This window comes from Procambarus clarkii, chromosome 60, assembly GCF_040958095.1.
Source record: "Procambarus clarkii isolate CNS0578487 chromosome 60, FALCON_Pclarkii_2.0, whole genome shotgun sequence".
In the NCBI taxonomy this organism is placed as follows: Eukaryota; Metazoa; Arthropoda; class Malacostraca; order Decapoda; family Cambaridae; genus Procambarus; species Procambarus clarkii.
The window spans coordinates 14,516,620-14,543,071 of NC_091209.1; the positions used below are offsets into that span (position 1 = coordinate 14,516,620).

At 42.2% G+C, this 26,452-nt stretch overlaps 3 protein-coding genes across 8 annotated transcripts in view; 1 reads left to right on the forward strand and 2 right to left on the reverse strand.

Annotated features, from left to right (window-relative positions):
- Positions 1-26,452, forward strand: part of LOC123766797 (nuclear exosome regulator NRDE2) — a 177,868-nt gene that overhangs the window by 111,464 nt on the left and 39,952 nt on the right. For 4 of the 5 annotated variants that reach the window (XR_006773873.2, XM_069307548.1, XM_069307550.1 and 1 more), the window contains one exon: positions 11,469-11,562. Coding sequence is in view for 4 of the 5 variants with exons in the window: in XM_069307548.1 (XP_069163649.1) it covers positions 11,493-11,562 (70 nt within the window). In the remaining variant the exon portion in view is untranslated. Of the gene's footprint in view, positions 1-10,874; positions 11,563-26,452 lie in introns of those variants that run through there. The other variant, XM_045756188.2, reaches the window with a different exon arrangement.
- Positions 1,832-13,205, reverse strand: LOC123766798 (actin-2, muscle-specific). Of its 2 annotated transcripts, XM_069307553.1 has the most exons (3): positions 13,115-13,185; positions 3,810-3,886; positions 1,832-3,051 (listed from the first exon to the last, which is right to left on the reverse strand). In XM_069307553.1, exon 3 carries the CDS (start codon positions 3,023-3,025, stop codon positions 1,892-1,894), a length of 1,134 nt encoding a protein of 377 aa, XP_069163654.1. In that variant the 5' UTR covers positions 3,026-3,051; positions 3,810-3,886; positions 13,115-13,185; the 3' UTR covers positions 1,832-1,891. The 2 variants fall into 2 exon arrangements, with proteins under 2 accessions (XP_069163654.1, XP_045612145.1); XM_045756189.2 differs by lacking the exons at positions 1,832-3,051; positions 3,810-3,886 and adding an exon at positions 6,338-7,963 and having other exon boundaries at positions 13,115-13,205.
- LOC123766803 (actin, muscle-like) lies at positions 15,095-25,263 on the reverse strand. Its single transcript, XM_045756194.2, has 2 exons — positions 25,181-25,263; positions 15,095-16,352 (listed from the first exon to the last, which is right to left on the reverse strand). Exon 2 carries the CDS (start codon positions 16,327-16,329, stop codon positions 15,196-15,198), a length of 1,134 nt encoding a protein of 377 aa, XP_045612150.1. The 5' UTR covers positions 16,330-16,352; positions 25,181-25,263; the 3' UTR covers positions 15,095-15,195.

Consider the following 26,452-nt stretch of genomic DNA (forward strand, 5'->3'; position numbering starts at 1 on the left):
GTAGAATTTCAAATTTAGTGTAAGTTTGAATATTTAAGAAAATATCAGGGTAAAATGACCATGCGCTATGAGAGACGAGCGAAGGAAAACAATAAAATAAAAGAGTTTCATTCAAGTGATCAAATGTTTGTTATAGTGAAGATCTCGGGAAACCCGTTAGTTCATAAGTATGTTTGTTCTTGTTACGTGATAGATAAATTTGGTGAAGTGACTGTTATGCCATAAGCTCCAGGTATTAAGTATTGGTGTGCTGGAAGCACACTCCATATACAGTTTCAAATATAGATTTGATAGAGCCCAGTAGGCTCAAGAATCTGTACACCAGTTGATTGACGGTTGAGAGGCGGGACCAAAGAGCCAAAGCTCAACCCCCGCAAGCACAACTAGATGAGTACAACTAGGTGAGTACATAACGCATTAGGGGGGATGTTTAGGTCTCCTCCAATACATTTTCTATATGCTTTTCTCCTACCACCCCCTTTTTTTCGTGGTGTGTTGTGCTTTATTAGATATTTAAAGGGGTACAAGATGTACATTGGTTAATACAATGGTGCTTAAAAGTAATGGATCTCTTGGAGCTCCACCACTTCCGGACAGGAACCGAGGACGCAGCAGGCGTTTCCCCTCTGGATCGCCAGGTTGAGGCGCTGAAACAAGGAACTGGCAGCCCCTTGGGTCTCTGGTGATGTCAATGATCCTGGAACCCAATTCTTTGAGAAATCCCAAGGTACTCCTACCCCAGGGGCCATGCGTTTCAGACACTGGGAACAGAGGTGTATTAACCTTCCAATCGCCTTTATTTGACTGATTTTGCTATTCCTCTGTGGTTGGCCGCCCCATCTCCCAACTCATTGTTGGGAGATGTGAAAAATGCTGTAACAAGCCATTATTTAACATGTCACCAACTAATTAACACTGTCTCACTTTCATGCAGTCACCAGGTCCAGATATCGTCATTTTTTTGCTACTATACAACCTTAGAGGGCTGCAAGACAGATGTACTTAAATTCTATGTATGGTAATACCTCAATATGGTGTGTAGCTTCCAATCACATTGTTACACCATTTGGAAGCTTAGAGACTTACTCTATCTGCTTTTGGCTTGGAGCCGTCAGTGCGAATATGGAACTCAAGGAAGATCGTTGTTGTTGATGATGCTCTTCATTCCTTGTCTGGTATTAAAATTTGCCTTTATTTGACCAGTCCACACACTAGAAAATGAAGGGACGACGACGTTTCGGTCCGTCCTGGACCATTCTCAATCGACTTGAGAATGGTCCAGGACGGACCAAAACGTCGTCGTCCCTTCACCTTCTAGTGTGTGGTCTGGTCAACTGCCTTTATTTGTATATAATCAACTACTTGTGCTCCGGTTAAATGTTGCATCAGTTTATAGCTGTGCTTAAAGTGCCAACCCAATTAACCAAAGTTTTCGAATAGATTACTGATGAGAAAAGTGTTATCAGCTTCAAAGAACGTTAACGAGCATTATTTTCTTGTGTGCGTTTGTTGGTATGTTGGCCGAGATATATTTATATACAAACATTTCTTCTATATTATGCATGATCTAGCCAGCTTTCGGCATAATTATTATTAAAGGTTTATTAAGGGCTAAAGTGCAACCCTAAACCATTGCTTCTGAAAGAGCGATTGACTCATTACTGAGGCCGCAGACCAACATGACCCCACACCCACCTGTAGTAAGTACTGAAAGGTATTGCTGATTTTTGTCATAACAGTGTGTGTGTGTTGGGGGAATTAGTGGATGAACCCCTTGCTGTGTTTGACGGGGATACGCTTCAACCTCGAGTAATGAGTATGTTAACAACAATTTTGTTAAAGTTATCTTTATTTCAGCTGACATACATCAATTTCAATTTAAAACTATAAATTAGAAGCATTTACGGTGGACGATGCCTGGGCCGGACTCGTCGTACTCCTCCTTGGTGATCCACATGGACTGGAAGGTGGACAAAGAGGCCAGGATGGAGCCACCGATCCAGACGGAGTACTTACGCTCGGGAGGAGCAATGATCTTGATCTTGATGGAGGAGGGAGCCAAGTTGGTGATTTCCTTCTGCATGCGGTCAGCAATACCAGGGTACATGGTGGTACCACCAGACATGACAATGTTAGCGAAGAGATCCTTCCTGATGTCAATATCGCACCTCATGATGGAGCTGTGGACGGTCTCGTGAACACCAGCAGATTCCATACCCAGGAAGGAAGGCTGGAAGAGAGCTTCAGGAGCACGGAAACGCTCGTTGCCGATGGTGATGACCTGACCGTCGGGGAGCTCGTAGGACTTGTCCAGTGAAGTAGATGCTGCAGCAACATTCATCTCATTTTCGAAGTCGAGGGCAATGTAGCAAAGTTTTTCTTTGATGTCGCGGACAATCTCACGCTCAGCGGTGGTGGTGAAGGAATAGCCACGTTCGGTTAAAATTTTCATCATGTATGCAGTTAAATCACGACCAGCAAGGTCAAGACGAAGGATGGCATGAGGAAGGGCGAAACCTTCATAGACGGGGACCATGTGAGAGACACCATCACCAGAGTCGCACACCAGACCTGTGGTACGACCAGAGGCGTACAGGGACAGCACAGCCTGGATGGTAACGTAAGTGGCGGGCAGGTTAAAGGACTCAAACATGATCTGTGTCATCTTCTCACGGTTGGCCTTGGGGTTGAGGGGAGCTTCAGTCAACATTGTTGGGCACTCTTCAGGGGCGATACGGAGCTCATTGTAGAAGGTGTGATACCAGATCTTCTCCATGTCGTCCCAGTTGGTGATGATGCCGTGCTCGATGGGGTACTTGAGAGTCAGGATACCTCTCTTGCTCTGGGCCTCATCACCGACGTAGGCGTCCTTCTGACCCATACCGACCATCACACCCTGATGACGAGCTCGGCCGACGATGGAGGGGAAGACGGCGCGGGGAGCGTCGTCACCGGCGAAGCCGGCCTTGACCATGCCCGAGCCATTGTCGCAGACAAGAGCCGTCGCTTCCTCGTCGTCACACATAGTTGATGTTCTCAGTCAACCCCCACCTGAAAATATTGATTTATAATAATAATAATAATAATAATATCAATCAACTGTTACTAACTACATTTTTTTTCCCACACTTACACACGCACCCAGGAAGCAGCACGTAACAGCTGTCTAACTCCCAGATACCTATTTACTGCCAGGTAACAGAGGCATCAGGGCGAAAGAAACTCTGCCCATTTTGTTTCTGCCATCAGCCGGGATCGAACCCGGACCCTAGGATTACAAGTGCAGAGAGCTGTCCACTCAGCTATCTGGCCCCCTGTGTGTGTATGTGGCTCGAACCTAGGCAGACCTTTTTAATGCAAGAGGGTGATAAGTGCAACTTTACAGTTATTAAGTTCTTTTAAAACTTTAAACACTGTCCAGAAACACAAGGTTTCATTTTGCACATGTAGACTCATTCTAGTTACTAGTAATATATGCACTGAATATTTATTTGCTTTCCCATCCGATAACTTACCCATTATAGAACATTAACTGAAATTTGATGCAAATGAGTGCTTCCAACATTCTTGTCTACAGATACACACACCTGTATTATGGCGGACGCGTGTCTACACTATAATCGTACTGCTGGTTCACTACTTAGTTGTGAACTTAGTACTTCTCTCCTCTGAGAGGCAAATAACAAATACGAATTAAAGAAGTTTTCATTCAGGTTGATGCAAAAGGTATTGACACTTGGAGGATCGAGTAATCCACTATTTTCAAACAGATTTTGTAGCACAGATGGGAGGTACCAAACACAACTTACCCCGAGTACCTGAATCTTAGAGCAGACTAAGAGACCTGCGTCAACAACATTTTCTTTTATAGGGAACACCGGCAAGACTGAAAAAAAAGAAGTGCATGCTAGATAAATAAAGTTGGTCTACTTCAAAGGTAAATTCTTGTTCTCTTACTCACATGAAAGTTGATCCCATTTTCTACAGGGCGCGGTGGGAGTTAGATAACACTAAGAATTTATGCCGTCTCATAACAGTAAATTGTAATCCCTGACAAGAGAGTGTTGCTCCTTGGGTTTTAGCTATATAGTCGTAATGGCTTGGCGCTTAGCTCTTATGATTCCTTCCTCCTCCTTGGGTTTTAATTCTGTAATATCAAAACTATGGTGTTTGTCAGAGAGGAAAAATACATTTATGCGGATTGAATTATATCGCTATTTTCATTGTATTTTAATGTGCTGTATTGTGCCTTGCTGCTTGTTACGTATTAAGATATATATAATAGCAGATGACCATGAAGCTTGAGGTCTACTTTCTGTGTGTTACTAGCTTAAAGAGAGAGAAAATATATATTACTGGTGCATGAAATGAACTTTATCTGACCGCAGGGCCATTCATTGACTTTAAAAAGCAGAAATAACAGTGTATTTATGTGCAAATAGTGATTGGGAAGCTTCATTAGTGGTCACTTGGTGAGGGGGTGTTTCTCTTCCAAACTTGTTCAGTACACTTTCTTTTTTTAAATCATTTACTTTTTGTATGAGTCAGTAAAGAAGTGTAACTATAACGAATTCAAGCGTTTATTAACTAAGCTATAAGCATAAGATAGTTGTTAGAAATATGCCTCTATGGCGTACATACCACACATTGTATGTTAGAATAGCTGAACTCTTAGACCAGGTGTGAAATACTGCGCCACTACTTACAACTACACGCTTCTCATCCCGCATGGAGAGAGAGAGAGAGAGAGAGAGAGAGAGAGAGAGAGAGAGAGAGAGAGAGAAAGAGAGAGAGAGAGAGAGAGAGAGAGAGAGAGAGAGAGAGAGAGAGAGAGAGAGAGAGAAAGAGAGAGAGAGAGAGAGAGAGAGAGAGAGAGAGAGAGAGAGAGAGAGAGAGAGACAGAGACAGAGAGAGAGCATCCTTTGTGTATTATCAGGAGTGTAGGTGTACAGCACTTACTCTCTGTCAGCAGCACAAAACACTCAGTGTCTTTACGACACCATCACTTAGGTGTCGCCAGAGGTTAGGGAATTAATTGTGAGCGATTTGGATTTTTTGTTTGGCGATTTGTGGTTTTTTTTTAGAGTATTTGTAGTGTTTTTTTGTGAGGCGATTATTAATGTTTTGCTTGGTGATTTGTAGTTTTTGTTGTTGTTGTGCGATGTGTAGTTTTCGTTGGGTGATTTATAGTGTTTTGTTGGCCAAGGTTGCTTTCATTGGGAGCTTTATATTTTTTGTTGCATATTTTTGTATTTTTTTGTTTGGGGATTTGTTGTGTTTAGTTGGGTGATATGTAGATGTTTGGTGATTTGTAGTTTTTTGTTGGGTGAAGGAGAGGTAAGGTATTGAAGAGTAGAGAAGGTGGTGAAGGAAAGGGAAGTTTGATGGGGAAATCACTGGTTCTTGGATAGTGAGGATAGTTACAGTGATCAGGATGGTCGTGCAACCCTGGGATGGTTACAGTGTTGCACGGTGTGTGAAGGTGGTTACAGTGTTGCACGGTGTGTGAAGGTGGTTACAGTGTTGCACGGTGTGTGAAGATGGTTACAGTGTTGCACGGTGTGTGAAGGTGGTTACAGTGGTAATGGCTGCGAGTAGTTAAGATGTTACAGTGAGAAAAAGTGTGTAGTAAAGATTGTTAGTGATAATGGTAGTTTATAGTGAAGATGGATATAGTGATAATGTGTAGTAAAGAAGGTTACACTGATGACGATAGTTACAATGAGAAAGTGCGTAATTAAGATGTGGTCTCTGCCACCCGCGCTATGCCAGGTGTCCCCTCCAGTATATTACATATGCATAATATCTTACTACTGTAAATTTATAAGAGTAAATGCTCATACACAGAATCTCTTATCATATACTGAGGTTCATTTTAATTTATAGTGTCTGTATCTTAAAGCGTTGCCTATGCATGATGGTGGCCTACTAACTGAAATATTAATTCACATGGACGACAACAACAACAGTATTTTCAATAGATATTAATGTAACCCATAAATTAAATACTACTAAATATTGCAGTCACTGAGAAGAGACCCGATGTCCAGTCGTAATGTTATGTACCCCTTGTGAGGCATAACTGGGTGTAATGATTCAAACACCTTCCCACTGTCAAGGTTAGGAAGGCCACAGATTGCCAGATTTGTCAACTTTAAATATCCCTTTAAATATACAATCGACATGAAAATGGTCCAGGACGGACCGAAACGTCGTCGTCTCTTCACCTTCTAGTGTGTGGTCTGGTCAACTTACTTTAGCCACGTTATTGTGACTCATCGCCTGCTTAAATATCCCTCATTGCTAATAGAATTAAGGATTAAAAGTAAACAAAGCATTTATTCCATGTTTAATTACATTCGGTGTATATTCAAATGCAAATTACTTCATTAAAAAAAGGAAACAAAAATAAATAGGTCGCTCTCGTCTGTAGATTATGCGGTCTTGTCCACCCAAGAAGGCAGTAGTAGAGTAACCCCAGTTCTGGGCACCGAGTCAACCAAAAGCAGCACATTTACATCTTTTTATATAAGAAAATGTATTTTTATTCACTGTTGGCCGTAATGTTCCAATATAGCAAATTAATTTACCTTGCGTTGGAACATGTGTACTAGCGTAACTAATTATTCATAAGTATATTTCGTTCAGATAGAATATTTCATTTGTATACAGCATACAATTAAATTAGGAAATGTAAATTTGTAATAATATAAAATATATCTTTATTTAACTCATAATATATCTGAAATCTTTAAATTATGTAGGTTAATACGATTGAAAGTTTAAAATGATGCTGTTTAGAAGCATTTGCGATGAACAATGCTGGGGCCGGACTCGTCGTACTCCTCCTTGGTGATCCACATGGTCTGGAAGGTGGAGAGAGATCCTAGGATGGAGCCACCGATCCAGACGGAGTACTTACGCTCGGGAGGAGCAATGATCTTGATCTTGATGGTAGCTGGAGCCAAGTTGGTGATTTCCTTCTGCATGCGGTCAGCAATACCAGGGTACATGGTGGTACCACCAGACATGACAATGTTAGCGAAGAGATCCTTCCTGATGTCAATGTCGCACCTCATGATGGAGCTGTGGACGGTCTCGTGAACACCAGCAGATTCCATACCCAGGAAGGAAGGCTGGAAGAGAGCTTCAGGAGCACGGAAACGCTCGTTGCCGATGGTGATGACTTGACCGTCGGGGAGCTCGTAGGACTTGTCCAGGGAGGAGGAAGCGGCAGCAACATTCATTTCACTGTCATAATCAAGAGCAACATAGCCAAGCTTCTCCTTGATGTCACGGACAATCTCACGCTCAGCGGTGGTGGTGAAGGAGTAGCCACGCTCAGTCATGATCTTCATGAGATAGTTGGTCAGGTCACGACCAGCAAGGTCAAGACGAAGGATGGCATGAGGAAGGGCGAAACCTTCATATACAGGCACAGTGTGAGAGACACCATCACCAGAGTCGCACACCAGACCTGTGGTACGACCAGAGGCGTACAGGGACAGCACAGCCTGGATAGCAACATAAGCTGCAGGAGTATTAAAGTTTTCAAACATGATCTGTGTCATCTTCTCACGGTTGGCCTTGGGGTTGAGAGGAGCTTCAGTCAGCATTGTTGGGGACTCCTCAGGGGCGATACGGAGCTCATTGTAGAAGGTGTGATACCAGATCTTCTCCATGTCGTCCCAGTTGGTGATGATGCCGTGCTCTACAGGGTATTTGAGTGTGAGAATACCACGTTTACTTTGGGCCTCATCACCGACGTAGGCGTCCTTCTGACCCATGCCGACCATCACACCCTGGTGACGAGCTCGGCCGACGATGGAGGGGAAGACGGAGCGGGGAGCGTCGTCACCGGCAAAGCCGGCCTTGACCATGCCGGAGCCATTGTCGACCACTAGGGCAGCCAGTTCCTCGTCGTCGCACATGGTTATTGTGTAAGGATTCCCCTAGATGAAAACTGTAAATCGACATGTAAACTTTAAATATTATCTTATAAAAAGCGAAGTCCTACATAAATTATTATTAATTTTCGCATAATGTATATTAATTTGATGACTTTTAAAGGATTCTTTGTGTTGATGCAGTCCAGAGTTAATTTGTTTTTTGGACATGAGACGGGATATAAAAGTTGAATATTCCCTTTCGTAATTATTACACTCAAGATTTTTAACATATAATTTCCTTATCTAGTGATAGACAACAATATGCTTCACTGTATATATAACAACTAATCCCCCTGTTTAGGGGGATTAGGATGGTCCACATAAGTAACGATGTGGACCATCGTACATATATTGATGTAATGCACAATTAGAAAGTAAAATTTGGTTCTATGGAATTTGGACAAACCGGAAACATTTTTGTAATTATGTTGCTAATAAAATCTAACCTCACCTCTTCTGGCCATCCCAGGTCTAATACACGCCACCTGAGGCAAAATATAGTATGTATATATATATATATATATATATATATATATATATATATATATATATATATATATATATATATATATATATACATATATATATATATATATATATATATATATATATATATATATGTATATATATATATATATATATATATATATATATATATATATATATATATATATATATATATATATATGTCGTACCTAGTAGCCAGAACTCACTTCTCAGCCTACTATTCAAGGCCCGATTTGCATAATAAGCCAAGTTTTCCTGAATTAATATATTTACTATAATTGTTTTCTTATGAAATGATAAAGCAACCCTTTTCTCTATGTATGAGGTCAATTTTTTTTTATTGGAGTTAAAATTAACGTAGATATATGACCGAACCTAACCAACCCTACCTAACCTAACCTAACCTATATTTATAGGTAAGATTAGGTTAGGTAGCCAAAAAAAGCTAGGTTAGGTTAGGTTAGGTAGGTTAGGTAGACGAAAAAACATTAATTCATGAAAACTTGGTCTATTAGGCAAATCGGGCCTTGAATAGTAGGCTGAGAAGTGCGTTCTGGCTATTAGGTACGACATATATATATATATATATATATATATATATATATATATATATATATATATATATATATATATGTGTGTGTGTGTATATCACGAAAATAAACACGTGATTAAAAATGTGACAATGTCAGACCACGGAGGAAAAATGAAACAGGAATTTCCTTAAGTACTTTCGTATATTAATACATCTTCAGAAGGAGTCAACTCCTTCTGAAGATGTATTAATATACGAAAGTACTTAAGGAAATTCCTGTTTCATTTTTCCTCCGTGGTCTGACATTGTCATATATATATATATATATATATATATATATATATATATATATATATATATATATATATATATATATATATATGCTATACCAGGCCTAGTAATATTTAAGTAATATTTTTTTCCAGACTGTATAAAGTGAATAGTGCCAAGTTCTATTAATTGTCTATTATATCAGTATATTTCTAAAAGAACTATCTAAACAGGAGGATGGGATGATAAAAAAAAAAATTATCTCAATATTTTGGTAATCAATAATAAATTATTTCGCTGATGAATGTCAGTTTTTATAAATCTAAAAAATAAAATTATTTATTTCCTACAATGCTGTTCACTTATACCTTGAATGTTTTTTTCTGAAAAAAGTTAATAAATAATTTCACTAAAACAGACCTAGGCTTGAACTTTAGGCTCCGCCAAATATGTTCCCAATTGAGCCCCGTAGCTCCTATTGCAGGCGCTGGTATACATTATTTTGTTAATGAAGAACGCTATACAGCATACAATTAAATTAGGAAATGTAAATTTGTAATAATATAAAATATATCTTTATTTAACTCATAACTTATCTGAAATCTTAAATCAAGATTATCAAATACCAATGGCACTGAATGACTTTGTGAAGAAAGAGCCTAATACAATGATTAGATTTCTTTGATTAAGTAATTAATCCCCTTAATGTGAATACCCTTTATCAGGTACAAATAATCTTCAAAATATTTACAAAGAACATATTTGAATTGGCCCAATAAGTACATAAATCTCTTAGAAACAAGCGTAACTCATCTTTATCATTTCTTATGTTGCTTTTGGAAACTTAAAAGTAAAGTTGTCGTTATATCGACAACTTCCGTATTCTTCAGATTTTGTCTTAGCAGAAGAAAATCTTTTAATGATTTAAGATTTGGTAAATCTTAACCAAGACCAACTCGTATCAACTCAAACATTAAATTCTGGCTAGGCCACCGATTGTTTGTGCCCGGAAACACAAAACTGTATATGTTGATAAAATAAGTTTTCAGGCCCTTTTGTGTGTCTACAGTAATGTTGGTATGTGTCTGTGTTTTTGAGTCGGTATGGGCATGCGTGAATGTTTTTTCATGGGGGAGGAAGGGCTGAGGTTAATGAGCTTGTAGGAGTTAATGCTTGAATATGCGTGCTTCTGTGTGTGTGTGTGTGTGTGTGTGTGTGTGTGTGTGCTTGCAAATTGGTGTGCATTTAGTTGTGTTGACGTGTACTACTAAAACACTATATTGTTTTTCGCCTACATAATCTGTAATGCCTATTGAGAGCATGTATACGCTTTTATACAATAAACACCCGAGGGACGTGCCACTTAGATACAGCCAGGCGTATCCATAAGCTTAAAGTATTCAATCTGTGTTCTTTGTCACAAAATAATTACCGTACATATGGGGGTAAATGCATCAGCCAAATGGCTAAGGGGGGCTGGTGATGCTCGGGCTAGGATGACAACGTTAATTAATAGCATCCCGTCCTGGGTTGGCCAGAGTAGGAAATGCTATCAGCAGTAACGGTGGCCAGAGCTTAGCAATAAAAAAAATGTCTTCAGTATTGCCTGGCACGTCTCACAGTCAGCTGGGGTTAAGGAATGACATTGTTCGTTTGTTGTAAATATTTTAACTGGCTTTGTTTAGTTTTCAACTGGATTTTTTAGGGGGAGGGGGGGGGCGAGTAACCTTGGTTACTTTATAAGTTAGTTACCCTTGTTAATAATTGGGTGTGGGGGAAAGTCAACGTAATGCGATGGTTGGTCTCTACATTAAGAAGATATATTTGGTCTCTTGAGAAGAATCCTGCCCTGATATGGCTACCCACGGCCCGAGCCTCTTGCTGAATCACTTGTGACAAAAGATTATTGATGTGTGTATTAGTGTGGGTGATTAAATATGTATGTGTATGTATACGTATATATATATATGTACATGTATGTATGAGTATGTGTACATGTATATATACCATTAATAATTTTGTAACTAGCGTCAAAATATTGTTATTTGCTTAGCTAAACGAACTAGAGGGTTCAGTTCCTGAACCGATTATGTGCCTCTGTAATCCTTTACACCACCGCCCACGGGATAGGTATGGGGTGCATAATAAAGAAAGAAATTGAATTGATGACCACCAAGCACCTTTACGTGTAATTTTGTCACCCCCTGCAGGTGTAGATGTGAGGATGGAGGTGAATGAAGAGAGTTTACACTTCTACTGCCCACCCACCCTCGACTAATACGGCACTTCACCTCATCTTACATGGTAATGTGTAATGTTGGTTCACCTAATTTGTATCCTCCTTCCCTCTGCCTCAGGAATTGTATATGTTTATCTCTCAGAATGTTTGGTAATATGTTTATTGTTTGTGATGTGTGTATATGTATGTATTAACACGATGTATTGAACGGGGTGAGAATAGCTTGAGCTACCTCATTCCTTTGTGTGTATTTTACCTCAATAAACTTATTTCAATTTCAATTTCCCTCTGCCTCCGAAGATGGTGACAACTTCAACGAAACGCATAAATATTATTGGTAAGCCCTTGTCTACACTACTTGTCATAACACTGACAACTCACTACTGACATGACACAAACACCGGAGGCAAACATAAACAGGATAAAACATCGGCAGCATATGGGACGCGGGAAATATAAGAATATAAGAAACCCAAATCAGGATTCCTTCAAGGCCATCTACACAACATTTGTTAAATTAATACTGGAATATGCAGCACCGACATGGAATCCGCACCTTATGAAGCATCAAATTAACATTGAAAATGCGCAAAGGTTTGCAACAAAATTGGTGCCAGAGTTAAGAGGGTTAGGCTACGAGGATAGGCTAATGGAACTAAATCTCACAACTCTAAAGGACAGAAGGAACAGAGATGATATGATCACGACATATTAGATAATAAAGGAAATAGAAAAGGTGGACAAGGATAATCCTCTTCAAATTCAGTGAAAGTAGGACAAGAGGAAACAAGTGGAAACTGGAAGTGAAAATGAGCCTCAGGAATGTAAGGCCGATGTAAGGCGTCTCCTACTTAAAGGCCTGGTCAGAGACTGGGCCGTGGAGACACTGATCCCCGAAATCATCAACAGGTACCCTGTACGGGTAGTCAACAAGTGGAATGCACCGAAAGAAGAAGTTGAGGAAGCCACCTCTACCCACAACCTTAAGACTAGGTCCAAGAGAGAACTTAAACGTCAGAACAGTTCAGTTATAACGCAAACACGTACAGCGAGGCAAGTAGGCGGGGCAGGAAGGTCTACACCTAACTCCCCGGTAAACACTGTTAGGTAAGACCTTAGGTAAACACCTTCCATCTACCACTTACGGGCTATTCATGCCCGTGCCACCTCTTGGGTGGCTTAATCCTTATCAATCAATCACCTTCCACATGTTACGACACTTCCCTCCACCTACCACTAGTCACGGCACTCTCCACCTACCAGTGTCACGGCACTCCCCCACCTACCAGTGTCACGGCACTCTCCCACCTACCAGTGTCACGCACTCCCCCATCTACCACTAGTCACGGCACTCTCCACCTACCAGTGTCACGGCACTCCCCACCTACCAGTGTCACGGCACTCCCCCACCTACCAGTGTCACGGCACTCCCCCACCTACCAGTGTCACGGCACTCCCCACCTACCAGTGTCACGGCACTCCCCCACCTACCACTAGTCACGGCACTCCCCACCTACCAGTGTCACGGCACTCCCCCACCTACCACTAGTCACGGCACTCCCCCACCTACCAGTGTCACGCACTCCCCCACCCACTACACTCCTTATGGTCACTTACAGGTCCTGGCCGAGAGGTGCGTGGAGAACACACTGACCGCAAGACCACTGTGCTTATTTATATATATTCCCAGCAACAGCGCTTGTGTGGGTGGGTTTAAATTCCTCGCTGGTGAAAACTTGCCAATGAATATCAAAATTTCTCGAGGATTATTGGCCAAGGACATTAACAACAAAGGAAGCGTCGGAACAATGTAATTTTAGAATTTGAACTGGATTATCAATATGGATTTTCTAGACACAATATTGACCCAGATTACCTACATTTGTCCAGTATTGGACCAAATAACATCATAATATATGTTTCGTAGTTCCTGCAAAAAAACTTATTTTTTTAGGGGATTTTTCTGTCATTGTTGTTCTGTATTCAAGAGTCACGAAGAATGATCTAATCATTCTTTGTGAATCGTTAATTTGCTCTGCATTGAAATGGAACAAATTAACTGGGGGCTCAAGAGGTGATAAAGAATCACCTGGGAATGTAGCTGAGATCCAAGAACTTCTCGTCAGCCTCGAGTCATGTAAATTGATACTGCGGCCTTCCTGCCAACCCCCCGCCACCCCAAGCCTCAGGTACTGGTTATTGCTAGTGGTCGGCACCCAGGAATATGGAGCATGGGTGGCTAGCCTTAGTTACTGGTTATAGTCACCCAGGAACACGGAGCATGGGTGGCTAGCCTTAGTTACTGGTTATAGTCACCCACGAACACGGAGCATGGGTGGCTAGCCTTAGTTACTGGTTATAGTCACCCACGAACACGGAGCATGGGCGGCTAGCCTTAGTTACTGGTTATAGTCACCCACGAACACGGAGCATGGGCGGCTAGCCTTAGTTACTGGTTACTGCTTGTGGTAGTCGCCCTAGGAACACAGAGCATGGGTGGCTAGCCTTAGTTACTGGTCACTGCTAGTGGTAATCACCCACGAACACGGAGCATGGGCGGCTAGCCTTAGTTACTGGTTACTGCTAGTGGTAGTCACCCAGGAACACGGAGCATGGGTGACTAGCCTTAGTTACTGGTCACTGCTGATGGTAGTCGCCCCAGGAACACGGAGCATGGGTGGCTAGCCTTAGTTACTGGTTACTGCTGGTGGTAGTCGCCCCAGGAACACGGAGCATGGGTGGCTAGCCTTAGTTACTGGTTACTGCTAATGGTAGTCACCCAGGAACACGGAGCCTAGCATGCCATGGGTGAGGACGCTGCAAGAGAGGCTAACATGATATGCCTTTTTTTTATTTTTTGTTTAGGCGTTTGGATTTTTCTTTGTGGGGGGGGGGGGAGTTGCATTTTAGAGTTTTTACGTGGGTGTGTCATAGTTGGTGTTTTTTTAAATAGGGATTTGTATTTTCTACTTCATATTTTGACGTTTTATAGAGCGCGGCTCTTCAAACCTTTTTCCTCACGACCAAGTTTGATAATATCAAGTACCGTCACGACCCAAATGTGACACTACTTACATACATACATACATACATACATACATACATACATACATACATACATACATACATACTTACATACATACATACATACATACATACATACATACATACATACATACATACATACAAAAAATTCCACTATGAAACATATTTAATTTTATATTGCTTTTTCTAATAGATAATTTTAAGCTGGCAATTAAAGTGGTTGATTTTATTTTCATTTGAGGAGAATCTTTCAAGGTTTCTGTTGATTACTGAACTTACTTACATATGCCGTATGCCAAACTGTCCTAGAAAAGTGTAAATGCTATTTGGTAAATATTTCGTGAGTCTCCATATGTGATCAACGTGGTCATTTGTCCTTTGCTTCCAGTATTGATTAAAGTCTGTAGCTCAAATTATTTCAGCAAGATGTACATTGTTAATTATGCATTTACAAGCAACATTTTTATGGTTTAACCATAATAAGACAATTAAATGTTTTCCGTGGAAACTCGTTTTAATATGTTCAATATACTGTCCTGAGATAAATACAACTTTAATTTTTTACTGTTTATTAGGGTTCGGTTCGATCAAATATGCTATATGATACAAGAAATTTAGTTACAGATAATGTTACAATTTGATTACAATGTAATCTAGAAGCACTTGCGGTGGACGATGCCTGGGCCGGACTCATCGTACTCCTCCTTGGTGATCCACATGGTCTGGAAGGTGGACAGAGAGGCCAGGATGGAGCCACCGATCCAGACGGAGTACTTACGCTCGGGAGGAGCAATGATCTTGATCTTAATGGTAGCTGGAGCCAGAGCTGTGATTTCCTTCTGCATGCGGTCAGCAATACCAGGGTACATTGAAGTGCCACCTGAGAGTACATTGTTAGCGAATAAGTCCTTTCTGATATCAATGTCGCACCTCATGATGGAGTTGTAGACGGTCTCATGGATACCAACAGATTCCATACCCAGGAAGGAAGGCTGGAACAAGGACTCTGGGCAACGGAAACGTTCGTTACCGATGGTGATGACCTGACCATCAGGAAGTTCGTAGGATTTTTCCAGATTTGAAGAGGAGGAGGCAATATTCATCTCACTTTCAAAATCAAGTGCGACGTAACATAGCTTTTCCTTTATGTCACGAACAATTTCCCGTTCAGCAGTAGTCGTAAAGGAGTAGCCTCTCTCAGTGAGAATCTTCATCAGGTAGGCAGTCAAGTCCCGGCCAGCCAGGTCAAGCCGAAGGATAGCGTGGGGAAGAGCATAACCCTCGTAGATGGGGACAGTGTGGGACACTCCATCACCGGAGTCCAGCACGATACCTGTGGTACGACCAGAGGCGTACAGGGACAGCACGGCCTGGATGGCCACGTACATGGCAGGTGTAGCAAAGGTCTCGAACATGATCTGTGTCATCTTCTCACGGTTGGCCTTGGGGTTGAGAGGGGCTTCTGTTAACAAAACGGGGTGCTCTTCAGGAGCAATACGCAGCTCGTTGTAGAAGGAGTGATGCCAGATCTTCTCCATGTCGTCCCAGTTGGTGATGATGCCGTGCTCGATGGGGTACTTGAGAGTCAGGATACCTCTCTTGCTCTGGGCCTCATCACCGACGTAGGCGTCCTTCTGACCCATACCGACCATCACACCCTGGTGACGAGGACGGCCGACGATGGAGGGGAAGACGGCGCGGGGAGCGTCGTCACCAGCGAAGCCGGCCTTGACCATGCCGGAGCCATTGTCCATAACAAGAGCTGTGGTGTCAACATCGTCGGACATTCTGTCTAGAAGTTTTTAAAGATCTGAAAAATGTAGAATTGTTGTAAATAAATCGTTTAATTATTAGAATTAAATGCATGCCACGTAATTTTATTTATATGTATAGCAAATACAAAATTATTAACAATATTATTATTATATTATGTCTATAGTCAATATGCCGACAATTTCTGTCCCTGCAGAATTAACTTGGCAATTATGTTTTAGATACCATATAGAAACCACACTGTGCTTTGGCAATCAATATTTTAAGCTCAGAATGCATGCTTATCTCATTTGTTAAGAGCAACATAGCCTAGTAAAGAACATTTGAATCCTCATCTTTTGACTGAGTTAGTAGGCTATATTAGCATAAGAGAGCGAGATGTCTGAGTATCAGCCAATAAATTCAGCAAACTTAGCTGTTCCTACTGCATGGCTTTAGCTAGGCTATATGTTGACGTTGCAGGCGATGAGTCGCATATACGTGGCTGAAGTAGTTTGACCAGACCACACACTAGAAGGTGAAGGGACGACGACGTTTCGGTCCGTCCTGGAACGTCGTCGTCCCTTCACCTTCTAGTGTGTTGTCTGGTCAAACGTTGACGTTCATTTGCATCACCTGCAGATTAGATATGACCCAATATACACTCTCAGCAACACTACTTTCACTTCCCATATCACTTTGTAAATGAATCTGAAAAATCAACCTGTTATCTTAAAATGATTGTACCTATAGCAACTGTGGATACACTGTACACAATGTGGGCTCTTGAACTCATGTTATATTCTTCGATAGTATAGAATTTTGTGAATTAATAGCAAAAGGTTCTTGGGTAGATGTGATTTAATATTGCAGTTTACATAACGAAGAGAATAACAATGGAATCTGAGAATGTCAGAAATATTTGTACATCCATCTAAAAAAATAATAAAAAAATAGAGTTGCAAGTCAGGGTTTATTTAGAGGTATAGAGATTTATCAGCGTAAATATCCCAAGGAAATGTATATATGTGTATTTATTTATTTATTTATTTTTATTTATTTGTATTTATTTTTATTTATTTATTTACTTATATACAAGAAGGTACATTGGAGTTAAAAGAGTACATAGTAATGATGATGATTCATTTACATTCTTGTAAAGCCACTAACACGCATAGTATTTCGGACAAGTCCTTAATTTAACAGATAATTTTAAGTAGATAATTTCCAGATCTTTTTAACTACATAGCGAGTACCTACCTACACAGCGAGTTCGGAACCTCAGGACTACGGATTCGTAGTCCTGAGGTTCTGGGTTCGATCCCCGGTGGAGGCGGAGACAAATGGGCAAAATGTTTCTTTCACCCTGATGCTCCTGTTACCTAGCAGTAAATAGGTACCTGGGAGTTAGCTGCTACGGGCTGCTTCCTGTGGGGGGGGGGGGGGGGGGGGTGCAACAAAAAGGAGGGCTGCTTCCTGGAGGGGGGGGGGTGTAACAAAAAGGAGGCATGGTCGAGGACCGGGCCGCAGGGACGCTAATCCCCGAAATCATCTCAAGACAACCCCAAAATAGATTAATATACAATAATGACAAGGATTACTAGTTACATTAGGGTAAAATTTCAGGGTTATCAATTGGTTCATTGTAGCACAATTTGAGGATCATTTCAAGGAATAATACAGTAGAATATGCATTCAATATAACATTCATAATTTTCAAGAGGAAACTAGATTTATTCCTCCAAGGTGTGCCGGACCAACCGGGCTGTGGTGGGTATGTGGGCCTGCGGGCCGCTCCAAGCAACAGCCTGGTGGACCAAACTCTCACAAGTCAAGCCTGGCCTCGGGCCGGGCTTGGGGAGTAGAAGAACTCCCAGAACCCCATCAACCAGGTATATGTGGGCCTGCGGGCCGCTCCAAGCAACAGCCTGGTGGACCAAACTCTCACAAGTCAAGCCTGGCCTCGGGCCGGGCTTGGGGAGTAGAAGAACTCCCAGAACCCCATCAACCAGGTATCAACCAGGTAACCATGATATCAATGATTACAATGTACATATATTAGGGGATTGGGATTAGATACAGAGCGAGTTAAAGCACTAGGTAAGAAACTATGAAGGTGAAATTAGATACGTTTTGGTTTTGCTTTTGAATAAGGAAAAAGTTGGACAGCTTTTCCATTCGTTAGGGAGTGAGTGCCATAGACCAGGTCCCTTTATTTGCTTGGAGTGTTGGACAGCTGAGTCAAACCTAACACAGATTAGGTTTGACTCTGGGGGATATCAAAGATATTTATGTGTGATGTGGTGATTTTGTGTTCTATTACATCTGTTCAGGAAGAGTTTCAGAACAAGGTTTGCACCTAAGAAAGGGGTTTTGTAAATGTAATTGTGTGTGGAGTGAATTTATGTTTAGCATGTTTAGGGATTTAAACAGAGGAGCTGTGTGTTGTCTGAAAGCAGAGTTTGTTATTGTTCTGATAGCAGATTTTTGCTGGGTGATGATGGGCTTAAGGTACTTTGCAGAGGTTGAACCCCATGCACAGATACCATATGTAAGATGGGGATAGATAAGTGCATAATATAGTGAGAGGATAGCAGAGTAAGGTACATAGACTTAGTTAATATGTGATTTTAGAGAGTATACCAACTGTTTTAGAGACTTAGTTATATGTTGTATGTGGGTGCTAAAGATGAGTCTCTTGTCTAAGTATAGGCCAAGGAACTTTTCATCATTTTTATTGCTGTTGTGGGGGTCGATCTCGAACCCATTGTTGATGTGACGACTTATACTGAATTTTGTAACTAGTTCATCAAGATTGTAACTTACTTAGCTAAATTGTGGGGTTCAGTCCCTGAGCCCATTATGTGCCTCTGTAACCCTTTCCACTACCGCCCACAAGATGGGTATGGGGCGCATAATAAATAAATTAAGCTGAATCTGATGTTAACATTGTCTATCTAAAGCTGAATTGCATTTGTTGATTTGTTCAATTTCTAAATTTCTTTCTTTATTATGCACCCCATACCCATCCCGTGGGCGGTGGTGTAAAGGGTTACAGAGGCACATAATAGGTTCAGGAACTGAACCCTCTAATTACAAAAGAAGAAACTATTATCCACAGTCCACCATTGTAACGGTCTTTTTTGTTTAACACTTTCTTTAAAAGAGATTGATGAGAGAAAATGAGATTAAAACGGTAGCTTAACTGTTTTCTCACCTGGCAGAATGCAGGGGGGGGGGATACCGTTGATGGGGAGTGGAAGCCTCTTATGATTGTTGAAACCTCCATAGCCAGGCTGGGCACGACTCATATGTCAGCCGTGTCATAACCTGTCAGCCGCCCATAACCTGACTGCTGGGCTGTACTGATATATTGTCCGCTATGTAGTTGAATTGAAAGTGAAATTGAAATAAGTTTATTGAGGTAAAATACACACAAAGGGATGAGGTAGCTCAAGCTATTCTCACCCCGTTCAGTACATCGTGTTAATATATACATATACACACATTACAAGTAATAAACATATTACCAAACACCCGCTATGTAGTGAAATTGAAATAAGGTTATTGAGGTAAAATACACACAAAGGGATGATGTAGCTCAAGCTATTCTCACCCCGTTCAGTACAACGTGTTCATACATACATATAGACACACATCACAAACAATAAACATATTGCCGAACATTCTGAGAGATAACCATTTAATTCCTTTTTTTCGGAAACAGGAAACCTGTGTATATAATAATTCAATATATATAATATAGTAATATATATACGTTAGGCTTGTATCTAGGCCCCCCCCCCTCTCCAAGTTGTAACTACTGACCTTCCCCCAGGATGAAACCTCACAAAAGTTACCTAACTACCGGGTACCTATTTACTGATGGTGAACAGCGGCATCAGGTTAAAGGATACGTGCTCAACTATTTCTAAGATTGTAACTTGCTTAGCTAAATGAGTTGCGGGGTTCAGTCCCTGAGCCCCTATGTGCCTCTGTAACCCTTTCCACTACCGCCCACACGATGGGTATGGGATGCATAATAAATGAACTAAACTGTCCCACCCCAACCCGTCCTCGACTCATGTCCATTACATTCAGCGGTCAACCTCACAGATGCATTCATATATTTTAACATGCTGTTCATTCAAAACGGGAATTTTCTCAAGTATAAATTAATATTATAAAATATTAGCATATTGTGTATAAATAGGCATAGGTTAGGTGTTTAGGTTCTGTTGGTGATTATTGTATTTGTATTACGTGGGTGAAGCATTTACAGCGTTGTGGTTCGAACAAAATTCGTCAGTGAAGCACTTGTTCCGGATATGTTCGAACGTCAGCAGTTGTGAGTCGTGTGTAAACCGCTTTTCATTCATAAACAGGGGGTTTGGCGGGTGCATGGAATCACTTTTGGATCTTTGTTTGGAGGACGGGCTGAACGACCAAGGGTTTTGTAATACAGTTTGCTTCGTTCTCGACTCACAATCGGGTTCGATTCCCTGACGGGACAGAAATTCTTGGACATGTTTCTTTTCACCTGTTTCCACTGTTTACAAGGCTTTAAACAGGTACCCAGGAGTCGGTGAAGTGTTGTGGAGTTACATCCAGATTTTATTATTATTATTATTTTCTACCACAGACGTGGCCACATAATAACAAAGCTAACCAGCATATATACAGTTTCTTCTGTCCTCCATGGACAGGGTTAAAGATTTGTTAAACATATAGTTCAGGGATTTGTTGAAGAATCAACCACAGAAGGTGATTGTAGTGCTTTTAAAATGCTAGGCTGAGTTACGTCCGGTGGCAGGTCAGTAGCAGTATAGCTCTATCTATAAATTCATCAATGTTTGTATCACCCCTTGACTGTATGTACTTTACCTGAATAAACATTTGAATTTGAATTTGAGTAGTGGGCCTGAGGCCGGACCTCGTTGGGCTTAAGTATAGCTGACTTTCTCTCCCCGACATCGAGAATTATAATAATTCCTCACCGTCGCTGTTGTTATAGATTCAGCTACTTGGAACAAGTTCCAAGTAGCACGGGCTATGGTGAGCCCTTAGTGGACTTACCTGGCCCAGAAGCGGGGCAAGTAGCACGGACTATGGTGAGCCCGTAGTGGACTTACCTGGCACAGAAGCGGGGCAAGTAGCACGGGCTATGGTGAGCCCGTAGTGGACTTACCTGGCACAGGAGCGGGGCTGAGTTCTCACCGTCAAGGCCAAATGGTTTCTCATTGTCAAGGACAGGGCGCCTGTTATGCTAATCGAGGTCCTCCTAGGCCAACGACTGCCGTTCTCAAAATGCAACCCACAACAGTACCCTAACTCTCAGATACTTATCTTACTAGGTCAACCTAACCACTTAGGGTGGACGGTAGAACGACGGTCTCGCTTCATGCTGGTCGGCGTTCAATCCCCGACCGTCCAAGTAGTTGAGCACCATTCCTTCCCCCGTCCCATCCCAAATCCTTACCCTGACCCCTTCCCAGGGCTATATAGTCTTAATGGCTTGTCGGTTTCCCCTGATAGTTCCCTTCCCTTTGATGACTAGGTCAAGATGTACCGTGTGTAATTAAGTATGCTCTTTGCTGTTATTAGCATACTTAGGTTGGTCAGCATTTATGTAGCCTCCCTAGACAAGAGCGAGCTACGTGATGCTAAGAGAGCCCCAGGGGCCAGATTCACGAAGCAATTACGCAAGTACTTACGAACGTGTACATTTTTCATCAATCTTTGATGGCTTTGGTTACATTTATTAAACAGTTTACAAGCATGAAAACTTGTCAATCAACTGTTGTTATTGTTATAAACAGCCTCCTGGTGCTTCGAAGCTCCTTAACTTTAATAATTGTGAACAAAGCCGCCAAAGATTGAGAAAAGATGTACAGGTTCGTAAGTGTTTGCGTAAGTTTTTCCTGAATCTAGCCCCAGTCTCACAGGACGGGCAGTCACCCATGTGGTCAGAGACCTGCGCTGGCAAACTGTGGGAGCATTATGAGCACACATATCTCCACCTGTTCGCGGGGGCTCGAACTCTGGTGTCACTGGTTGTGAGCCGACTGTAATAGTCAGTGCGCTTAAGGGCGCCTCGTTAATGTGATACTAATAATGAATGTAGAACATAACCGAATTTATATTATATGTTTTTATGTGAATGAGTCATGTGCAAAATACATTTATATTAGGCATACGGTGGACGGTTCTTTATTGACCTTCGAATGACATAATTTTTACAATGATAATTTATGCATTTTGAGCGCAGGACATTTTTCATTTTTTGTTATTTTATAAAGAAAAATATCATGGAAAGGATTTGGGAACTATATTTTGGTTGTGCAGTCCCCGTGGTGTAGTAGTTAAGACGTTCGCCTGGCTTTTCTCGATTACCTTGTCCTGGGTTCGTATCCTGGCCGGGGAGGATTGACTGGGCGCAAAATTAAACCCTTAACTGTAATCTCTGTTTAACTTAACAGCAAAATGGGTACCTGGTTGTTAAATGATTTTTCTCAGGGTCGTATTCCAGGGAACATAGAATTAAGGACTTGCCCGAAACGCTACGCGTTATAATGGCTGCTTAAGAATGTTGTATATATAAATAAATAAAATAAATAAATAAATAAATATATTTTGAGACGCGGTTATAAATATACGGTTTGATTTGACTACGTAATCCTTAAGGGTCATTACGTAGTGACTACGTAATGTGGCCCTATGAGGCAAAACGCTAAATACTGGTCGGTAATTTATATCTAGATACTTCATACAGTCGTTGTGAATTGTCAAAGCTTGAAAATGCATAACTTCTGTTTTCTAGCAGGGTCAAACGTTCTTGATAATCCACAGTCGAATTTCCTTGTAGGTCGCCCTGGGCCACGGACATTGAAGTCACGGGCGTCCCACGTACGGAGGTTCTGACATGTTTCTGTATCACATCAGGAACATGTCAAAACATCGGCAGCTGCAGTGGCCGGTCACACCCACGCAACACGCACAGACCCCCAAGCACTACCGGAGGATATAAATACAACCAGAGTCAACTCTCAAGCATTCATTACGATTCACCAGCCTCGCTCTCGGCTCCAGCTGCTGCTTCTTGTTTGTGGCCCGTGCTTGTAAGTGGCGGCTGGCAGCCGAGGTGGTGGCGGCTGGCAGCCGAGGTGGTGGCGGCTGGCAGCCGAGGTGGTGGCGGCTGGCAGCCGAGGTGGCGGCGGCGGCGGCGGCGTCGTGTGTTGACCAGACGGCGGTACTCACCTAGTTGTGGTTGCGGGGGATTGAGCTTTGGCTCTTTGGTCACAGTAGCGGTGATGTAAAGACACTGACTAGATCACTAGACAGTGACTATCTTGACGTTATCTTGAGAGGATTTCGGGGCTTAGCGTCCCCGGTCCGCGACTAGGCCTCCTTTTTTGTTACACCCCCCCCCCCCCCCCAGGAAGCAGCCCGTAGCAGCTGTCTAACTCCCAGGTAGCTATTTACTGCTAGGTGAACCAAAGCATCAGGGTGAAAGAAACTCTGCCCGTTTGTTTCCGCCTCCGCCGGGGATCGAACTCGGAACCTTAGGACTACAAATCCCCGGCGCTGTCCACTCAGCCGTCAGGCCCCCTGATCACTAGGACAAACACTGACTAGATTACAAGATCAAGTAACTAGATCACTAGACAGTAACTAGATCACTAGACAGTAACTAGATCACTAGACAGTAACTAGATCACTAGACAGTAACCAGATCACTAGACAGTAACCAGATCACTAGACAGTAACCAGATCACTAGACAGTAACCAGATCACTAGACAGTAACCAGATCACTAGACAGTAACCAGATCACTAGACAGTAACCAGATCACTAGACAGTAACCAGATCACTAGACAGTAACCAGATCACTAGACAGTAACTAGATCACTAGACAGTAACCAGATCACTAGACAGTAACCAGATCACTAGACAGTAACCAGATCACTAGACAGTAACTAGATCACTAGACAGTAACCAGATCACTAGACAGTAACTAGATCACTAGACAGTTACCAGATCACTACTATCAGTGCTGCTGACGTCATTGGAGATGGCGTCAGTGTAGTTGACGTCACTGGGGCTGGAGTCAGTGTAGTTGACGTCACTGGGGCTGGAGTCAGTGTAGTTGACGTCACTGGGGCTGGAGTCAGTGTAGTTGACGTCACTGGGGCTGGAGTCAGTGTAGTTGACGTCACTTGGGCTGGAGTCAGTGTAGTTGACGTCACTTGGGCTGGAGTCAGTGTAGTTGACGTCACTGGGGCTGGAGTCAGTGTAGTTGACGTCACTGGGGCTGGAGTCAGTGTAGTTGACGTCACTGGGGCTGGAGTCAGTGTAGTTGACGTCGCTGGGACTAACATCTGTTGAGCTGACATCGGCAGGGCTAGCGTCTGTGAGACTATACGCTGAGGCTGTCGATTAACAGGGCTGACGTCTCTCAGCATTTGGTCACTTGTCATCCCAAATCCCAAACGAAGTTTCATGTGCTTTCAAGCTCATCTTTTTTCTCCATAGAAAGCTATATAAACGGAGCTATAGGTAGTTGACCCCCCCACCCTCTCCGGGACGACACTGTACACGCTCACAATCAACACAATCTCTCACTGCTACGCACACAATCAACACAATCTGTCACTGTTGCGAACATTCAGCCGTTATGTCTTTTTTGATGGTTTTTGTTGAGCTTCCGTATCTCTCCTCGTATTTTACGTCAAGAGCAATACAGTATTTTTTTCGCGAGAAATAAGTTTATAGATCAGAGCACAGATAAAGTGTTCAGCATATGCGTCGGTTAACCACGAAACTCAGAGAGGGCGGAGAGATGTAAAAGTGGGGAGGGCTTACCTGGGGAGAAGCAGGGAGGGCTCACCTGGGGAGAAACGGGGAGAGGAAAGCAGAGATAGGGGGCGGCAGGCAGGCAGGCAAGTCTGGAGTCCAGTAAGCCGCTAAGCTCACCATGGTCTTATATACCCCCGCCTGCGCCTCCCCCGCGTTATTAATCTGCTAATTATAGACCACAAGTTCCTGCGAGGCTGCAAGGTAAGGAAGAGTGGGCAGTGAGGGGCGGAGGGCAGGTGGGAGTGGGGCAGGAAAAGATGGCAGGGAAGAGGAGGAGGAGGAGGATGGAAAACATGGAGAGAGAGAGATTCCATTCACCTAGGTTCTAGGAGACTCGAACCGTGAAGCTCTATTGACCGAGCTATTGAGTAGTCTTAATAAGGAAGACGTCCATTTATTTTCACGGAAGTGTGGATGACAATTTATTTAGATGTTAGGTAGCATTCGTCCCTGAGACGCCCATCACACACATTATTATTATTATTATCCAGGACATCATTATTAATAATGATGTCCTACCTTGAGGTGCTTCCGGGGCTTAGCGTCCCCGCGGCCCGGTCGTCGACCAGGCCTCCTGGTTGCTGGAAACCTGCATGTCATATGTCCTGTATATTTACGTCATCAGGGCAGGTAGCAGAATGTACTACAACTTGTTGATGGTGTTCTAGTCTTGTATACCACATCTTATATACCTGATATACACTTTATTTCTCATTTAATTTTTCGTTATGTGGTTGCACGAGACACTAAATCAAAACTTGCTTTGATTTGGTGTTGACCCTGAGGCCTATCAACCGACGGAAGGTTATTAAAGACTCATTTATGACCAAAGATATTGAAAGGGATTAAGTTCGCCAACCGGATCACCTGTCATTAATCACTGAGTTGCCAATCAAAATTGTAATCATAATAGTAATAATTAGGTTTTAGTAATAGTAATTTCCTTTTGAGATTTACTAATGATTGTATATCAGTTGTTGTGTTATGCTTTTTTACGGAAACTCGAATAAATTTGTTGTCGTTGGGTGGCGGTGAGAAATACTTCGTATACGGGATCTTGTTGCGACGTTGCTCATGCCTTTCAAATTGAAATAATAAGTTTATTGAGGTATAAATACACACAAAGGGATGAGGTACCTCAAGCTATTCTCACCCCGTTCACTACAACTTGTACTGAACGGGGCGAGGGTCTGAACATGACCCTTCTGAAGATGTATTATTAAATACGAAAGTACTTAAGGAAATTCCTATTTCATATCTTCCTCCGTGGTCTGATACTGTCACATTTTTCATCACGTGTTAA

Coding starts and splice junctions, on each gene's coding strand:
- LOC123766798 (XM_069307553.1), bottom strand. CDS start 3,025: ATGTGTGACGACGAGGAAGCGACGGCTCTTGTCTGCGACAATGGCTCG.
- LOC123766803 (XM_045756194.2), bottom strand. CDS start 16,329: ATGTCCGACGATGTTGACACCACAGCTCTTGTTATGGACAATGGCTCC.